At 41.1% G+C, this 15,699-nt stretch overlaps 1 protein-coding gene across 2 annotated transcripts in view; it reads left to right on the top strand.

The window, feature by feature from the left end:
• Positions 1-15,699, top strand: part of CSMD1 (CUB and Sushi multiple domains 1) — a 2,060,432-nt gene that overhangs the window by 1,818,772 nt on the left and 225,961 nt on the right. For both annotated transcript variants that reach the window (XM_030555566.1, XM_030555565.1), the window contains exon 43: positions 14,874-15,051. In XM_030555566.1, coding sequence (XP_030411426.1) covers positions 14,874-15,051 — 178 coding nt within the window. The remainder of the gene's footprint in view (positions 1-14,873; positions 15,052-15,699) is intronic.

Raw genomic sequence — 15,699 nt, 5'->3', positions numbered from 1 at the left:
AGCTAATAGCCATTTCTGGACCTATCCTCCATGACCTTATATACTTCTTTTTTTAACCTTGGTATAGTCTTGGCCTTCACAACATCCTCTGGCAAGGAATTCCACAGGTTTACTGTGTATTTTGTGAAAAAAATACTTCCTTTTGTTTGTTTTAAACTGCTGCCTATTAATTTCATTTAATGACCCCCTAGCTCTTGTGTTATGAGAAAGAGTACATAACACTTCCTTATTTACTTTCTCCACACCAGTCATCATTTTATAGACCTCTAACATATCCCCCCTTAGTTGTCTCTCTTCCAAGCTGAAAAGTCCCAGTCCTATTTATCTCTCCTCATATGGAAGCCGTTCCGTACCCCTAATCATTTTTGTTTCCCTTTTCTGAACCTTTTCCAATTCCAATATACACTTCTACCCTGATATAACACAACCTGATATAACACAAATTCGGATATAATGCGGTAAAGCAGCGCTCTGAGGGGGCAGGGCTGCGCACTCCAGCAGATCATAGGAAGTTTGCTATAATGCGGTTTCACCTATAATGCGGGAAGATTTTTTGACTCCTGAGGATAGCATTACATCGGGGTAGAGGTGTATCTTTTTTGAGATGGAGTGAGTACATCTGCACACGGTATTCAACATGTGGGTATACCATGGATTTATATAGAGGGAATATGATGTTTTATATCTTATTATCTAGCCCTTTCTTAATGATTACCAACATTCTATTTGCTTTTTTGACTGCTGCTGCATATTGAATGAATATTTTCAGAGAACTATCCACGACTCCAAGATCTCTTTCAGCCAATTTAGAGTCTGTCATTTTATACATATAGTTGGAACTGTTTTCCAATGTACATTACTTTGCATTTATCAACCTTGAATTTCATCTGCCATTTTGTTGCCCAGTCACCCAGTTTTGAGAGATCCTTTTTTAGCCCTCTGCAGTCTGCCTGGGACTTAAAAAATTGCTCAAGATCGTTGTCATCTGCAAATTTTGTGACCTCACTGTTTACCCCTTTTTCCAGATCATTTATGAATATGTTGAATAGGACTGGCAAAGTACAGACCCCTGGGGGACACCACTGTTTACCTTTCTCCATTCTGAAAACTGATCATTTATTCCTACCCTTTGTTTCCTATCTTTTAACCAGTTACCCATCCATGAGAGGACCTTCCTTCTTTGCGCATGACAGCTTACTTTGCTTCAGAGTCTTTAAGGAGGGACCTTGTCAAAGGCTTTCTGAAAATCTAAGTACACTATATCCACTGGATCCCCTTGGTCTACATGCTTGTTGACCCCCTCAAAGATTCTAGTAGATTGGTGAGGCATGCTTTCTCTTTACAAAAATCACATTGACTCTTCCCCAACAAATTATATTCATCTATGTGTCTGACGATTTTGTTCTTTACTGTAGTTTCAACTAGTTTCCCTGGTACTGAAGTCAGGCTTACTGGCCTGTAATTGCCAGGATCACCTCTGGAGCCCTTTTTAAAAATTGGTGTCACATTAGTTATCTTCCAGTCATTTGGTACAGAAGCTGATTTAAAAGATAGGTTACAAACCATCATTAGTAGTTCTGTAATTTCACATTTGAGTTCCTTCAGAACTCTTGGATGAATACCATATGGTCCTGGTGACTTATTACTGTTTAGTTTATCAATTAGTTCCAAAACCACCTCTAATGATACCTCAGTCTGGGACAGTTCTTCAGATTTGTCACCTAAAAAGAATGGTTCATATTTGGGAATCTCCCTCCCATCCGCAGCCGTGAAGACCGATGCAAAGAATTCATTTAGTTTCTCTGCAATGACCTTATTCCTCTTGAGTGCTCCTTTAGCATCTCGATTGTCCAGTGGTCTACTGGTTATTCAGCAGGCTACCTGCTTCTGATGTACTTAACATTTTTTTGCTATTATTTTTTGAGTCTTTGGCTAACTGTTCTTCAAATTCTTTTTTGTCCTTCCTAATAATATTTTTACATTTCATTTGAGAGAGTTTATGCTCCTTTGTATTTTCCTCACTAGGATTTATCTTTCATTTTTAAAAGGATGCTTTTATTTTGTTGTTTAGCCACAGTGGTACTTTTTTGGTTCTTTTACTATTTTTTTTAATTGGGGTATACATTTAATTTGAGTGTCTATTATGATGTCTTTAAAAAGTTTCCATGCAGCTTTCGGGGATTTCACTTTTGGTGCTATTCCTTTCAATTTCTGTTTAACTAACCTCCTCCTTTTTGTGTAGTACCCCTTTCTGAAATTGAATGCTAATTTCCTCCCCTCCTACAGTGAGATACGGGAGAGTGATAGACCTCAAAGGACAACCACCTGTTAAGAACACAGATGGTTGCCTCCACCTATACCATATGCCCTTCGCCTCCCAGTGGTGTTGTTGGGACCCATGGGCATTTTATCATCAGCAATTTGTGACAAAGTCTTCAAACCATTGGTGGGAGCAGAGAAAAACTCATTCCCCCTACCACCTCTACCACCACCATTGCCAGAAGATGGGACCTTCAAAAAGCAGGAATCAAGGGCAGACAAGGAGGTAACATCTCTTACACATATTTCCTCCTCATCGCCTGACGAAGTTCTGACACCTCCACTGCCTTCTATGATGCATGATGACAGACAATTCCAGGAACTGAATAAGTGAATTTCTGCCATGTTTCAGATTTCATTAGAGGAGGTTCAGAGTCTCACTGTAAACTTCTGAATATTTTAAATATGTCAACATTCATGAGGATTGCTGTCCCCGTCAATGAAGCTCTTGTGGAACCTGCTAAGACCATTTGGCAAAACCAAGCTACTGCACCACCTACCTGCAAGAAGGCAGATAAAAAGTATTATGTCCTTGCCAGGGATTCAGAATTTCTTTTTTTTTTCAAATGGTGCCAAAATCTCTGTTAGTGGAGGTTATAAATGCACAGAGTAGACAACATAGCTCAAATTCCAGGCCTTATAGGAAGGACTACAAGAGGCTCAATCTTTTTGGCAGTAAATATTATTCTTCAGACAGACTTCAATTTAGAATAGTGAACTATCAGGTGTTATTGTGAAATATGACCATTTAATTTCAACAAATGTAATTCCTTTACTGATCATCTCTCAGAGGAGCATTGTGAACCACTTGAGTGTCACACCTTGGCAAAGATATTGCTCCAGGCTTCCTCGGATCCACTTCTGTATCCACTTCAGTGGTCATAAGAAGAGCATGTTGGTTGCAGCTGTTGGGCTTCCCAAAGACAGGATCAGAGTACCATCAAGGACCTTCCCTTTGACCTTCCCTTTCTCCACACTTTAAGGGACTCAAGAACCATGCAGTCATATTCCTGTAAATAAGAGGATCTACAAGGTCTCAGATGACACACAGAATACGCCCAGCCCTGTATTCAATTTACTGTAGATCATCTGTGTCCCTGAGCAAGAGAACCAACATACTGTAAACAGAAATCTCCTTCAGCTACAGCTGCACCTTTTCAGCTGTATGTGTCCTCCAAGTGACAATATTAATGGCTTAGTTGAGAATCTCAACTATCCAGTCAACAAGGTTTTGCAACCCAACATCTTGTGCCTGTCCCTCCTTTTGGTTACTGCCTCTCCCATTTTCAGGCTGCATAGGAGAATATAACATCCAAGAAATGGGGTTTGCAAGCCAAAGCATCTGGTTATACTATTCATTTCAAATCAATCCCCCCCCACCCATTTCCCACCCCTTCCCTTTTCAGGGAGCCATCTCATGATCAATTGCTGATGCAAGATGTTGCCTCATTTCTACATGTAGGGATTGTGGAAACAGTTTCTGTGCAGCATAGGAGAAGGGGATTCTATTCAAAGTACTCCCTGGTCCCCAAAAGGAACAGAAGATGGAGGCCAATTTTAGATCTCAAGTTTCTAAAAAGATATGTGAAACAGCATGAGAACATAAGAATGGCCATACTGGGTCAGACCAAAGATCCATCTTGCCCAGTATGTTGTCTTCTGACAGTGGCCAATGCCCCCCCCTCCAAGGAAATGAACAGAATAGTCGATCATCAAGTGATCAATGCCCTGTTGAACATTCCCAGCTTCTGGCAAACAGAGTCTAGGGACACCATCCCTGCCCATCCTGCCTAATAGCCATTGATGCACCTATCCTCCAGGAATTTATCTAGGTTTTTTTTTTTTGAACCCTGTCTTGGTCATCACAACATCCTCTGGCAAAGAGTTCCACAGACCGACTGCATGTTGTATAAAAAGAAATACTTCCTTTTGTTTGTTTTAAACCTGCTACCTGTTAATTTCATTTGGTGACTCCTAGTTCTTGTGTTATGAGAAGGACTAAATAACACTTCCTTCTTTACTTTCTCGAGACCAGTCATGATTTTATAGACCTCTATCATATCCCCCTTTCATCGTCTCTTTTCTAAGCTGAAAAGTCCTAGTCTTATTAATTCCCCCCATATGGCAGTCGTTCTGTACCCCTAATAATTTTTGTTACCCTTTTCTGAACTTTTTCCAATTCCAATATATCTTTTTTTGAGGTTGGGCAACTATGTCTGCATGCAGTATTCAAGCCATGGGCACACCATGGATTTATAGGGAGGCAATATGATATTTTATGTTTTATTATCTAACCCTTTCTTAATGATTCCCAACATTCTGTTCACTTTTTTGACTGCCGCTGCACATTGAGTGGATGTTTTCAGAGAACTATCCACAATGACTCCAAGATCTCTTTCTTCACCAGGGAGTACTTTGACTGGTAACAGCTAATTTAGACCCCAGCATTTTATATATATACTTGGGATTATATAAATTCAGGATGGTGACCCTTGCAGCAGTAATACCTTCATTAGATTTAGGAGATTGGTTTGTGACTCTTGACCTACAAGACACACATTTTCGTGTCACTGTTCATATTTCACACAAGATATTTCTTAATTTTCTAATCAACAATGAACACTACCAATACTGGATGCTCCCTTTTGGCCTATCTTCTTCCCCACGCCTATTCTCAAAGATTCTGTTGGTAATTGCTGCCCACCTGTGTCCTCTGGGTATAATTTTTCCCCATATTTGGTAATTGGTTGATCAGGGTAGATGTTCTTAGGAAGTATTGGCAGCTGTAAAGATGATGTGGTCTCTTTTGCACAGAAGAGAAGTCTGTTTTGACTTCAGTACAGTATTTGGACTTCATAGGCCATCCCTGGATGCAGTGACATGCACAGCATATTTCCCTTCGAGCAGATTTCCTTCTCTGAAGGATTCAGGGAAGTCTTCAAGTAACAGTAAGGGATTATCTTCAGCTGCTGGAGGCACATGTCAGTTTGCATCTGTGTAGTGCAGCATGCCCAATTATATCTCTTAAGTCTCCTATGATGTCTTTAAATGCTTTATAAACCAAGCAAGTACAGTATAGGAAGGTTAGTTTCTTTTTCCAGTGGATTCTACAGTCACTCAGTTAGTGGAAGGACCCGACCAAAACCTGTACAGTTGGTCCATTCTTTCAGAATCCTTCCACCATAGTGATAGCCTAGTGAGGGGGGCTTTAAACTAGGTTTGATGGGGGCAGGAGGCAAAAGCCCAGAGTTAAGTAAAAAAAATATGGAGACATGGGAGAAGGGTCAGAATTTGGGGGGAGCAGGGGTAGGAGTAATGGAGAGATAAGAGAGAAAATGGGGGAAATCAAATCAGTATCTTAGATGCAAGAAATGTGAGGAATAAGCAGGAAGAACTAAAAATGATAGTCAATAAACAGAGCTATGACATAGTTGCCATCACAGAGACTTGGAGGGATAATACACATGACTAAAATATTGGTATAGAAGGGTACAGCTTGCTCAGAAAGGGCATGCACGGGAAAAGGGAGGAAGTGTTGCCTTATATATTAATAATGTATACAGTTGGACTGAGGTTGAAATGGAAATAGGAGAAAGACTTGTTCAAAATCTCTGCATAAGGATAAAAGGGGTAAAAAACTACAGACCACTTAACCAGGAAGAAGTGTGAATGAGGCTTTTTATAAACAACTAACAAAATCATCCTGAGCCCAGAAGTTGGTGGTGATGGAGGACTTCAACTACCCAGACATCCATTGGGAAAATAACACAGCAGTGCATAGATTAACCAGCAAGCTCTTGGAATGTATTGCAGACTTTTTTTTTTTAATTTCAGAATGTGGAGAAAACCACTAGGGGAGAGGCTGTTCTAGATTTGTTGAGAATTTGAAAGTGGAAGGCATCTTGGGTGAAAGTGTTCTCTTTAACCTCTGAGGACAGGACAAGAAGCAATGGGTTTAAATTACAGCAAGGGCAGTTTAGGTTGGACATTAAGAAAAACTTTCTAACCATCGGGATTGTTAAGCACTGTAATAAATTGCCTACGGATTTTGTGGAATCTCCGTCATTGGAGATTTTTAAGAGCAAGTTAGAAAAACACCTGTCAGCGATGGTGTCTATAATACTTAGTCCTGCCTGAAGTGTGGGGCACTGGATTAGAAGACCTCTCGAGGTCCCTTCCAGTTCTATGATTCTTTGATTCTATGATAACATCACATGCTTCACTATTGGGGTGGGGGATCACATTTGGGACCTCAAAAATGCAGAGGAAACTGTCACTATGAGACAACTTCTATATGTCAATCTTCTGGAATTTAGATTGGAGAGAGAGGCTTGCCTATACCTTTTATCTCTAATCAGATCCAAGTTAGTAAAGATAATGATAGACAAAGTGGCAGGAAGGAGTATGTTTCCCATTTCTCCATGCTGAAGTGATAAAGCTCTCTAATTGGTCCAGAGCCAACCAGATAGTCAGCTCAGCTTCTTGCCTTTCCAGTATTTAGAACATCATGGCAGATGACCCAGCAGACATTTCTTCCTAAATTCTGAGTGTGAGCTAGATTCTTGAGTCCTCAACAGATAGCATGGAGGTTCCTAGAGATTGATCTATTTGGCAGAGCAGCTAATGCAAAATGCATCGGGTATTGCTCCGGAAGGGGTCTTGATCCCCATTCAACTAAGAGACACTTTTCTCATCTCATGGGTCTTCTCTATGCATATCTACTGACACCATTATTGTTGAAGATTCTCAACAAGATTGGACCGTGGTCATATTGATTGCACCAATGTGGCTGAGACAAATTTGATACCCCTTTCTAAAAAAGTCGTCTCCTGCCCTCCATGGGGCTTCTGATCAGTCCTTGTTTGCTGACTCAGGATGCTGTTTGAACACTACATCCCAACCTGCAATTTCTGAAACTCCAAGCATGTTTTTTTTATAGTTCTCAGGAGTAGAGATACTCTGTTCATCGAAAGTATAACACATTTTATTAAATAGTAGAAAAAAATCTAAATGAAATAGTTATCTCCATAGCGGAAAATATATCATCTTTGGTATTACCATTGTTGGATCTTGCCAACTCACTCTTCTCTTTCTATGGTATTGGATTACCTGTTGGAACTGAAAGCACTGGGGCTTTGCAGTTATGGTCAACTTAACTGCAATAACAGCTTTTCACTCATCCATAGAGGTTTTTTCAGTCTTTCACCACCTCCCTAGGTAACCCATTCCAGTGCTTCGCCACTCTCCTAGTGAAATAGTGTTGCCTAATATACAACCTAGACCTCCCCCACTGCAACTTGAGACCATTGCTTCTAGTTCTATCATCTGCCACCACTGAGAACAGCCGAGCTCCATCCTCTTTGGAACCCACTTCAGGTAGTTGAAGGTTGCTATAAAATCCCCCCTTACTCTTCTCTTCTGCAGACTAAATAATACCAGTTCCCTCACCCTCTCCTCGTAAGTCATGTGCCCTAGCCCCCTAATAATTTCTGTTGCCCTCCGCTGGACTCTGTCCAATTTGTCCACATCCCTTCTGTAGTGGTGGGACCAAAACTTGATGCAGTACTCCAGGAGTGGCCTCACCAGTGCCGAATAGATGGGAATAATCACTTCCCTCGATCTCCTGGCAGTACTCCTACTAATACATCCCAATATGCTGTTGGCCTTCTTGGCAAGAAGGGCACACTGCTGACTCATATACAGCTTCTCATCCACTGTAATCTCCAGGTCCTTTTCTGCAGAACTGCTGCTTAGCCAGTTGGTCCCCAGCCTGTAGCAGTGCATGGGATTCTTCCTTCCTAAGTGCAGGACTCTGCACTTGTCCTTGTTGAACCTCATCAAATTTCTTTTGGCCCAATCCTCCCATTGTCATTCCAGAAGAGCCTTTCTATATCCTTACTTAAAGACTTAGCTCTCAAGACACACTTAGAGAAGCAACTTGTCCTCTGTTCATATTTTTTGTAACATCATGCCTTAATTCCAGCTTCAAGATCAGATGCTGCAGTAGGCAATGCAGTTCTCTCTCCTGTATTGAACTCTGCTCCAAACCTTAGTGGGGTACTGCTCAGGAATCACCTGAAGTGGAGCACCAACAGGGACAATACTCAAAGAAGAGGTTATTCAACTTGTGCAGTAAATGGAGTTCTTTGAGCTGTGTGTAGGCTTCATGTTCATCACTTAGAGTAAATTTACAAGTGAATTCATGTGGATTTAGTTATACATTTTGAGTGCAAAAAGGGAAGGAATGTATGTATAAAATGGGCTGATGCTTAGAATTTTTTTCCCTACAGTTCTCGCAAGTTCCCTCAAAAATAAACATAATTGGGTGGAAGTAGCATTGACAGTTTAAGTCAACTGAGTTTATATTAGAAACCCAGTTATGCCACACTCTGCAAAGTTTCCTTTTCCCCTCAAAAAAACAACAAAAAATCCACATAAAAAGCAATGTTGGCCTCAAAATTGGTTGGTTAAATCTAAGGGGTGAGAGCTGTTTTCTGATGTTTTTGAAGTGACTCAAACAAAGGAATCAGAGAATTATGACACCACAACAACAGAATGTTCCCCAGGATTAAAAAACTTCTAACATTTTATTTGTCATTTTATAGTAAAAAGTGGAAAGAATAGAGATAAAATCTAGATTACAGTATTTGCTTATGTTAGTTATGATTGAGTACATACAACCAAAATTAAATTGCTAAAAAATAAGATTTGAAATAGTGATATCAGAATTCACCATCAGTTTTGATGAGTTTATAGTAGGATGCCAAACGAGTACTGGAAAAACAAGTTGTCGTCTTCTGTTTTACATTTGTCTTATTTTATGTTTATAGCCTTTTGTCCTTGCAGAGAGTGCTGAAAATATAAACTGTTTGCTAGGGAGTCTTATCAATGGGGAAACATTTATTTTTTGTTACCAAAAGAAATTGTTTGTGATTAATTCCTTTGATATATATGTGGCTGGAAGTGGAAAAGGTGGATATGAGGAGCAGCGCACTGAGGGCAGTGCAGAAGGGAGGAAGAGGAGCAAAAGAACAGGTGTGAAACAACAGAATCCTGGTGGGAGGGGCAGCACAATGGTGACATTCCTTCTCTTCTGTAGGTGTTAAGAGGCTCATTAACCTACTGCTACATCTATTTCCTTTCTGCAAGTCCTATGAGGCTTGTTGGGGACCCTCCTAGCCTTAAGAGGTTTTTAAGGGCCCCTCATAACCAGCCACCGCTCTCTGGAAACCTTATGGAGCCAACACTCCTTTCCAGGTTTGTCAGGCAGCTGGCAGTTCCAGTCTAGTTCCTCAGAGACAGACAAGCTTTCTAAGGCATGCAGGTTTGGGAAGGATGAGGTTACTTACCCCATAAGGAGTGGAGCAGGGGGGGAGTTCAAGATCCTCTTATCACAGGCAAGAGGAGGGATGTTGGGGACCCCTAAGTCTTATATGGCTTGTCAGAATGTCTTGTGAGCTTGTCAAGATAAAACCCTACTTCTGTGCTGCAGTGGCATTTCTGTCTAGTGGACCACACAAGATCCACAGAGATTGATGTGGCCATGCCCCCCATGATATATTGCACGCCTCTACCCCCCCCCCACACCGGTGTAAAGTTACACCGATAAAACCAGAGGCCTGATTAAGATTAAAGATGGTAACTTTTTTTAAGCAAATAGTAAATTATTGAAAAATTGATTGTTCGAGGTACCAACACTGTTTGTGAATTTGGGTTGGATTCGGCAAATAGTGTTAGCCATAAAAAAAATACTAAAAACAAAAATTTCAGAAATATCAAAACTTTAGTTTAAAAAATGTTGAAATGTTTCATTTAAACTGAATGTCAATTCAAAATGATATTGTACAAATTAAATGTAAAATCAAATTGATGTTTAATTTGGAAATATTGTTTTTCTTTGGGGTTGGACTAGATGACCTCCTGAGGTCTCTTCCAACCATAATCTTCTGTGATTCTATGATCGCCGTTCAAAACATTTAATTCTGACTGAAATTATTTTTTGTTTTTGTTTTATTGTTAGAGTGGAAAATGAAAAAAAATATCACTTTTTGTTTTAAATGAACTGCTTTCTTTTTATTTTTCGGTTCAGCTACCAAACAACTCCACTCTAGTTAAGACCTTTTCCTATATAAAGGGCCCCTGTCTCTCATATCATCTAAAGAAGAGTACAATAATTGAATTAGACTGACTTACTAACTCAAACTACTGCCATTTTTATAGTTGCTGAAAATACAGGCTATTATTTCTCCTTAGTTAGCAGGTTGTAATACTTTCTGTAATACTTTGAAAAAGAGCACAGTATCAGCTGTGTATATCATGTTTATAATATTATATTTCTATTAGCTATGATAATTTATTGACAGATCTGGGTAACAAGAGTAAAGGAAGAATTAGATGATCTTTATTGAGCTAAAGCTTAGTCTGCTTTATAAATGGTGACTGAATAATGAAGACAAAATAATAATAAAAAAAAAAGTTTTGAACCAGAAAGCATAGTGTCAAGGTCTTTTTCCCACTTTGAACTTTAGCGTCCAAAAAGTGGGGACCTGCTTGGACCCTTCTAAGCTTAATTTCTAGCTTAGATCTGATAGCGCTGCCACCAGCCAAAATATAATGTTTGGCACACTTTCTGTTCCCTCAAAACCTTCCCTGGAGAACCCAAGACCCAAACACCTTGGGTCTTAAAACAAGGAGAAATAAACCATCCTCCCTCCTTTCCCCCTCCCAGAGTTTCCCCTCCCTGGGTTACCCTGAGAAGCTACACTGATCCAAACTCCTTGGATCTTAAAACAAGGAATTAACCTTCTCCCTCCCTCCTTTCCCCCCACCAATCCCTGGTAAGTTCAGACCCAATCCACTTGGGTCTTAAACCAGGAAAAAAATCAATCAGGTTCTTAAAAAGAAAGCTTTTAATTAAAGAAAGAAAAAGTAAAAATTATCTCTATAAAATCAGAATGGAAAATGTTTACAGGGTATTCAGATTCATATAGCCTAGAGGGACTCCCTTCCCCCCTAGCCTGAGATTCAAAGTTACAGCAAACAGAGGTAAAAATCCTTCCAGCAAAATACACATTTACAAATTAAGAAAACAAACATAAAACTAATCCGCCTTTTCTAGCTAGTACTTACTATTTTGAACATGAGAGACTGTTTCAGAAAGATTGGAGAAAGACCTGGTTGCACGTCTGGTCCCTCTTAGTCCCAAGAGCGAACAACGAACAAAAAAAACAGCACAAACAAAGACTTCCCTCCACCAAGATTTGAAAGTATCTTGTCCCCCGATTGGTCCTCTGGTCATGTGTCAGCCAGGTTTACTGAGCTTCTTAACCCTTTACAAGTAAAAGAGACATTAACCCTTAACTATCCGTTTATGACACATAGAAAAGCATAACCTATACATATTTTTAGTATAAAACAACTAACGTTTTTTAAAAATATATATAGCTAAAATGTAACTTGAAGGATTCTACTCTTGAAATTAGTGTCAGGAAATATATTTGAACATAGCAATCTTGCAAGCTTTCTAAAGCTCATTGAACCATCAGAGGCAGGGAATACTGTGGAGACAGCAGACCAGATTCTCTGGACCAGGTGTTTTATGCCTAGCATAAGGCTGGAGGTCTGGCTTTCAGTTATCTGTATGTAGCCCCAATCCTATGGCTGTCAGAGTCTGTCTTCTTCCTTTGAGGGCTACTTAAGCAACCAGGAATCAACCAGAAGAAAGGGCATTTAACCAAACACTTTTACATTGGGCAAGCCAACAAAGGTACTCCTCTACTGACCAGATCCTCCAGCTACCCTAATATCACAGTATTTTCAAACCATACGGTGAGTGAGACATCATCCTCCCTGCTTCTTCCTCCTACATCCATAATAAAATGAATTAGGGTGACCATATTTCCCTATACTGAACAAGGGACACCTAGTAAAATTATTCATATTCAAGCAAGTTCAATGGCAATCAATCAGAACTATGTAGTACAAACATTCAAATTAACATCAAGTTGACTGGGCCCCTGTTAAAAAGAAATACTGCTTAGCTGGATTCTTTTTATTTACCTTCTTATCCTTAAGACTTTAGGGTTCACACATGGAGAGGTGATACACACACACTCCCATACATCTCTCCCACATGGGATGTGTGTGGGTGTGATCGACCAACCCGATCCTCCTACCCGGAGGTCTCTGCCTTCCAGGCCTGGCTGGGCCCTCGGGACCGACCCATTTTCTCCTGGTACCTAGCACTGTGTTTTCCTGAGGCAACACGTGGTGGGAGGGGACGCAGGGTCACATGCCCACCTCCCCATATTTCTGCTAGGGTTCACATCAGAATGTGGCTAGCAGCAGCCTTTCCACACTGTGCATGAAGTAGGGGAAAGGAGCTGCTTCCTGTCACAGTGGAGGAGGGGGAGAGGAAGGGATGACCTGGCTCATGTCTTTGCAGAGCTCATCTCTTCTCTCTCCCTGTGCCCTCTGCCTTGTGCTGGAAGCAGCTTATCCTTTCCTGCCCATACAGTGTCAAAAGGCAAATAACACTTCCAGGTTGCTGCTGGCCATTGACATAACCCAGCTGCCTCCTACAGTGCAGGCAGGAAGGGGTTAAGCCCTAAGGATGCACTGTGTACCAGGGCCCAGGAACCTGATTGCAGGGGCTTCAGCAAACCTGGCCAGAGAGATGGCTCAGCAGTGGAGGGTGTCTAGGGGACAGAGCTAGGGGAAAGAGAGTGCTAAGCCGCTGCCCGGTGGGCTGCTGTGACGCCTGCAGGGTCAGGGGTGAACAGGCTGGAAATTGCTTCACCACCACCACTCCACAGCTTAGCTGAGAGGCTTCTCTGTGCCAGCACTGTGCAGGGCTCTGGCACATGCAGACTTTGCTCCTCCTGGCCAGTACACTGGACCAGAGTGTCATGGGCTTTCCTGGGGCTCTGGCCCAGCCAGAGGCAGTGGGGAAAGGAAGGAACCTTCTGGCGAGCCCATTGATGAGCTGACTGTTCCGACCAGGGGCTGATTCTCCACACAGCACTGGGAGTGGAATGTGCCCCCGCTGGGGGGGGATGTGGAGGAGCCAGCAGGATTGGGGGGGAGGTAAAGGGGCAAAGCAGGGAGAGGACAGCGAGAGGGGGAGCATGTAATGGGCCGATGGGTGAGCTGCAGAGGCAACACATAACTGGCCGCTACCTGGCGCCTGCCCGCACTCATCAGCCACTGCAGAGTGCAGCCAGCGCTGGCTGAAAACAGGACAGGGGATGAGGCCCGGCTGGCTGAAAGCCAGCATGCAGTGGGGGCTGTGCTGATGGACCAGCAGGGAGAGCAGCCAGCCCCACATGCTGCAGCTTTGCCCGACCACCAGCCTTGCACCCCCACCCCCATCATCAGCCACGGGATCCTCCCAGTCACCAGTGAGTCGGTGGCTGTCGAGCAGGGATCTGGCCAGCAGCAGGACCAACCAATACTGATGGGGGGAGAAGACATAAAATACAGGACAATTTGCCTTTTAAAAAAAAGTGGCAGCACATGCAGGAGGGCTTAAATACAGGTCTGTCCCTTTAAAAACGGAATGTCTGGTCACCATAAAATGGATTGACTCTGGAAAGAGGTATGTCCAGCTCTCCTGGACTGGAGGGAGTGTCACTGCAACTCAGGATCTGTAAGGGTGCTTTAAAGGGTGAAGATGTATATGAAGGGTAGAGAGGACTATAGAGAACTTTTTATGCCTCTTGCATATATATGTACACCCCACCAAATAAAACGTGTAATTAAACCTCACTCTTATTTTCTACTAATTGACACTCCTAGCCACATATGGTGGGCAGATTCATCCTGTATCCATAATCACTGTCATTAATTTCCCAAGATGCAGACCAAACACAGGGCACAATTCTAAATATTCACTGCCTTTACAGAAGTCAAACACACTTCCATGTTACAAACTCGCCTTAGAATTTCATTGTGCCAGTATATGCGAATTTATGCCTGTATCTTCATTTCATTTTTAAAAATAAAAGAATAATGAACACACAAACTTTGATTAAAGAATGGGGGGGAAATGGAAAATAGAGATAAATAAAGTGTGGTTGGCGTTTGTGGTGGTAGTGGAAGTACAATCAGTGCTTAACATTCTTTGGGAATTCTGTATTTGTTCTGTTCAAGGTTCCATTCTGGGGCAGGATGCTTTTTCTTTGTGTGATGGTCTGTAGATTGTGTGTTGTGGGTGTTTCTTCCCTTGATTTCCAGAGATTAAGCACAACAGGAAAAAATATTTTTTTAAAAATGTTTCATAACTTCATTTAACGAATGCTATACATAAGCAGTAGTTTGAACAGATTCTGAGGAGTTTTAAGCAACATACTATGAAAGACATCAGGAATAAGTTATTTCTTAGAAATATAAATTATCTTATCACTGAAAGTCACCCAACCAAGGAAAATTGTTCTCATAAAGACTTTGATTATTTTGTTCTGGAGAACCTTTAAAATTTTGATCTATTTTTCTATTCCATTTTAACTGCAATAAATTTATTCCACCTGTTAATTTTTCATTTGTTTTCTTTTCAGCTCCTTGTGGCTATAATGTAACCTCTCCGAATGGTACAGTTTATTCCCCAGGATTTCCAGATGAATATCCAAATTCAAAGGACTGTACATGGCTTATTTCTGTCCCTCAAGGCCATGGGGTTTATATCAACTTTACCTTACTCCAAACTGAACCAGTGAATGACTACATTGCAGTTTGGTATGTGACTGTTCAACATAAAATAATTGGTGTCTGGTTGATTTGTCCTTGACTCTGTGTCTGTAGCTCTGACTTTTACTTGGTGTTCTCTACAATGCAATATAGGTTCCAAAGACAGAGAGCAGTTAAGAGTAAGGTTAAAACAAAAATGGAACATAAACTAACTGCATAAATGGATAGAATAAGTTCCACATACTACAGCATTCTTGTAGTAATGTTGGTCACAGGATATTAGAGAGATCAGGTGGGTGAGGTAATATCTTTTATTAGACCAACACAGAACTTGGTCCAATAAAATATATTACCTCACCCACCTTGTAACCCTTATAGTGAAGGCAGGTGATAACAGTTATGTTTGTTTTTTTGGTTGTTATTTTTGGTAATCTGACTTTTAAAATGAAAAATATTAATTAAAATATAGTGTTCATGTTAATTTGAAAATAATGGATATTTATATCATGATGCATTGGGCAGAGGAAGGAAAAAAAATCAAAGCCCCTTTAGCCTAAATTTTTTAGTTCCTCTTCAAGTGCTTGCCTCGATCCGTACTTCCAGCAGTCATCATTCATTGTCTGCTGCTTCCAGGAAAGATGCAAATGTAGGCAATGTGGTCCAGCTGTCCCTCTTCAGAGAAGACTCGAAATCTCA

Source organism: Gopherus evgoodei, chromosome 3 (genome assembly GCF_007399415.2).
Source record: "Gopherus evgoodei ecotype Sinaloan lineage chromosome 3, rGopEvg1_v1.p, whole genome shotgun sequence".
Classification (NCBI taxonomy): Eukaryota; Metazoa; Chordata; order Testudines; family Testudinidae; genus Gopherus; species Gopherus evgoodei.
This window is presented reverse-complemented; position numbering and strand designations above follow the sequence as displayed.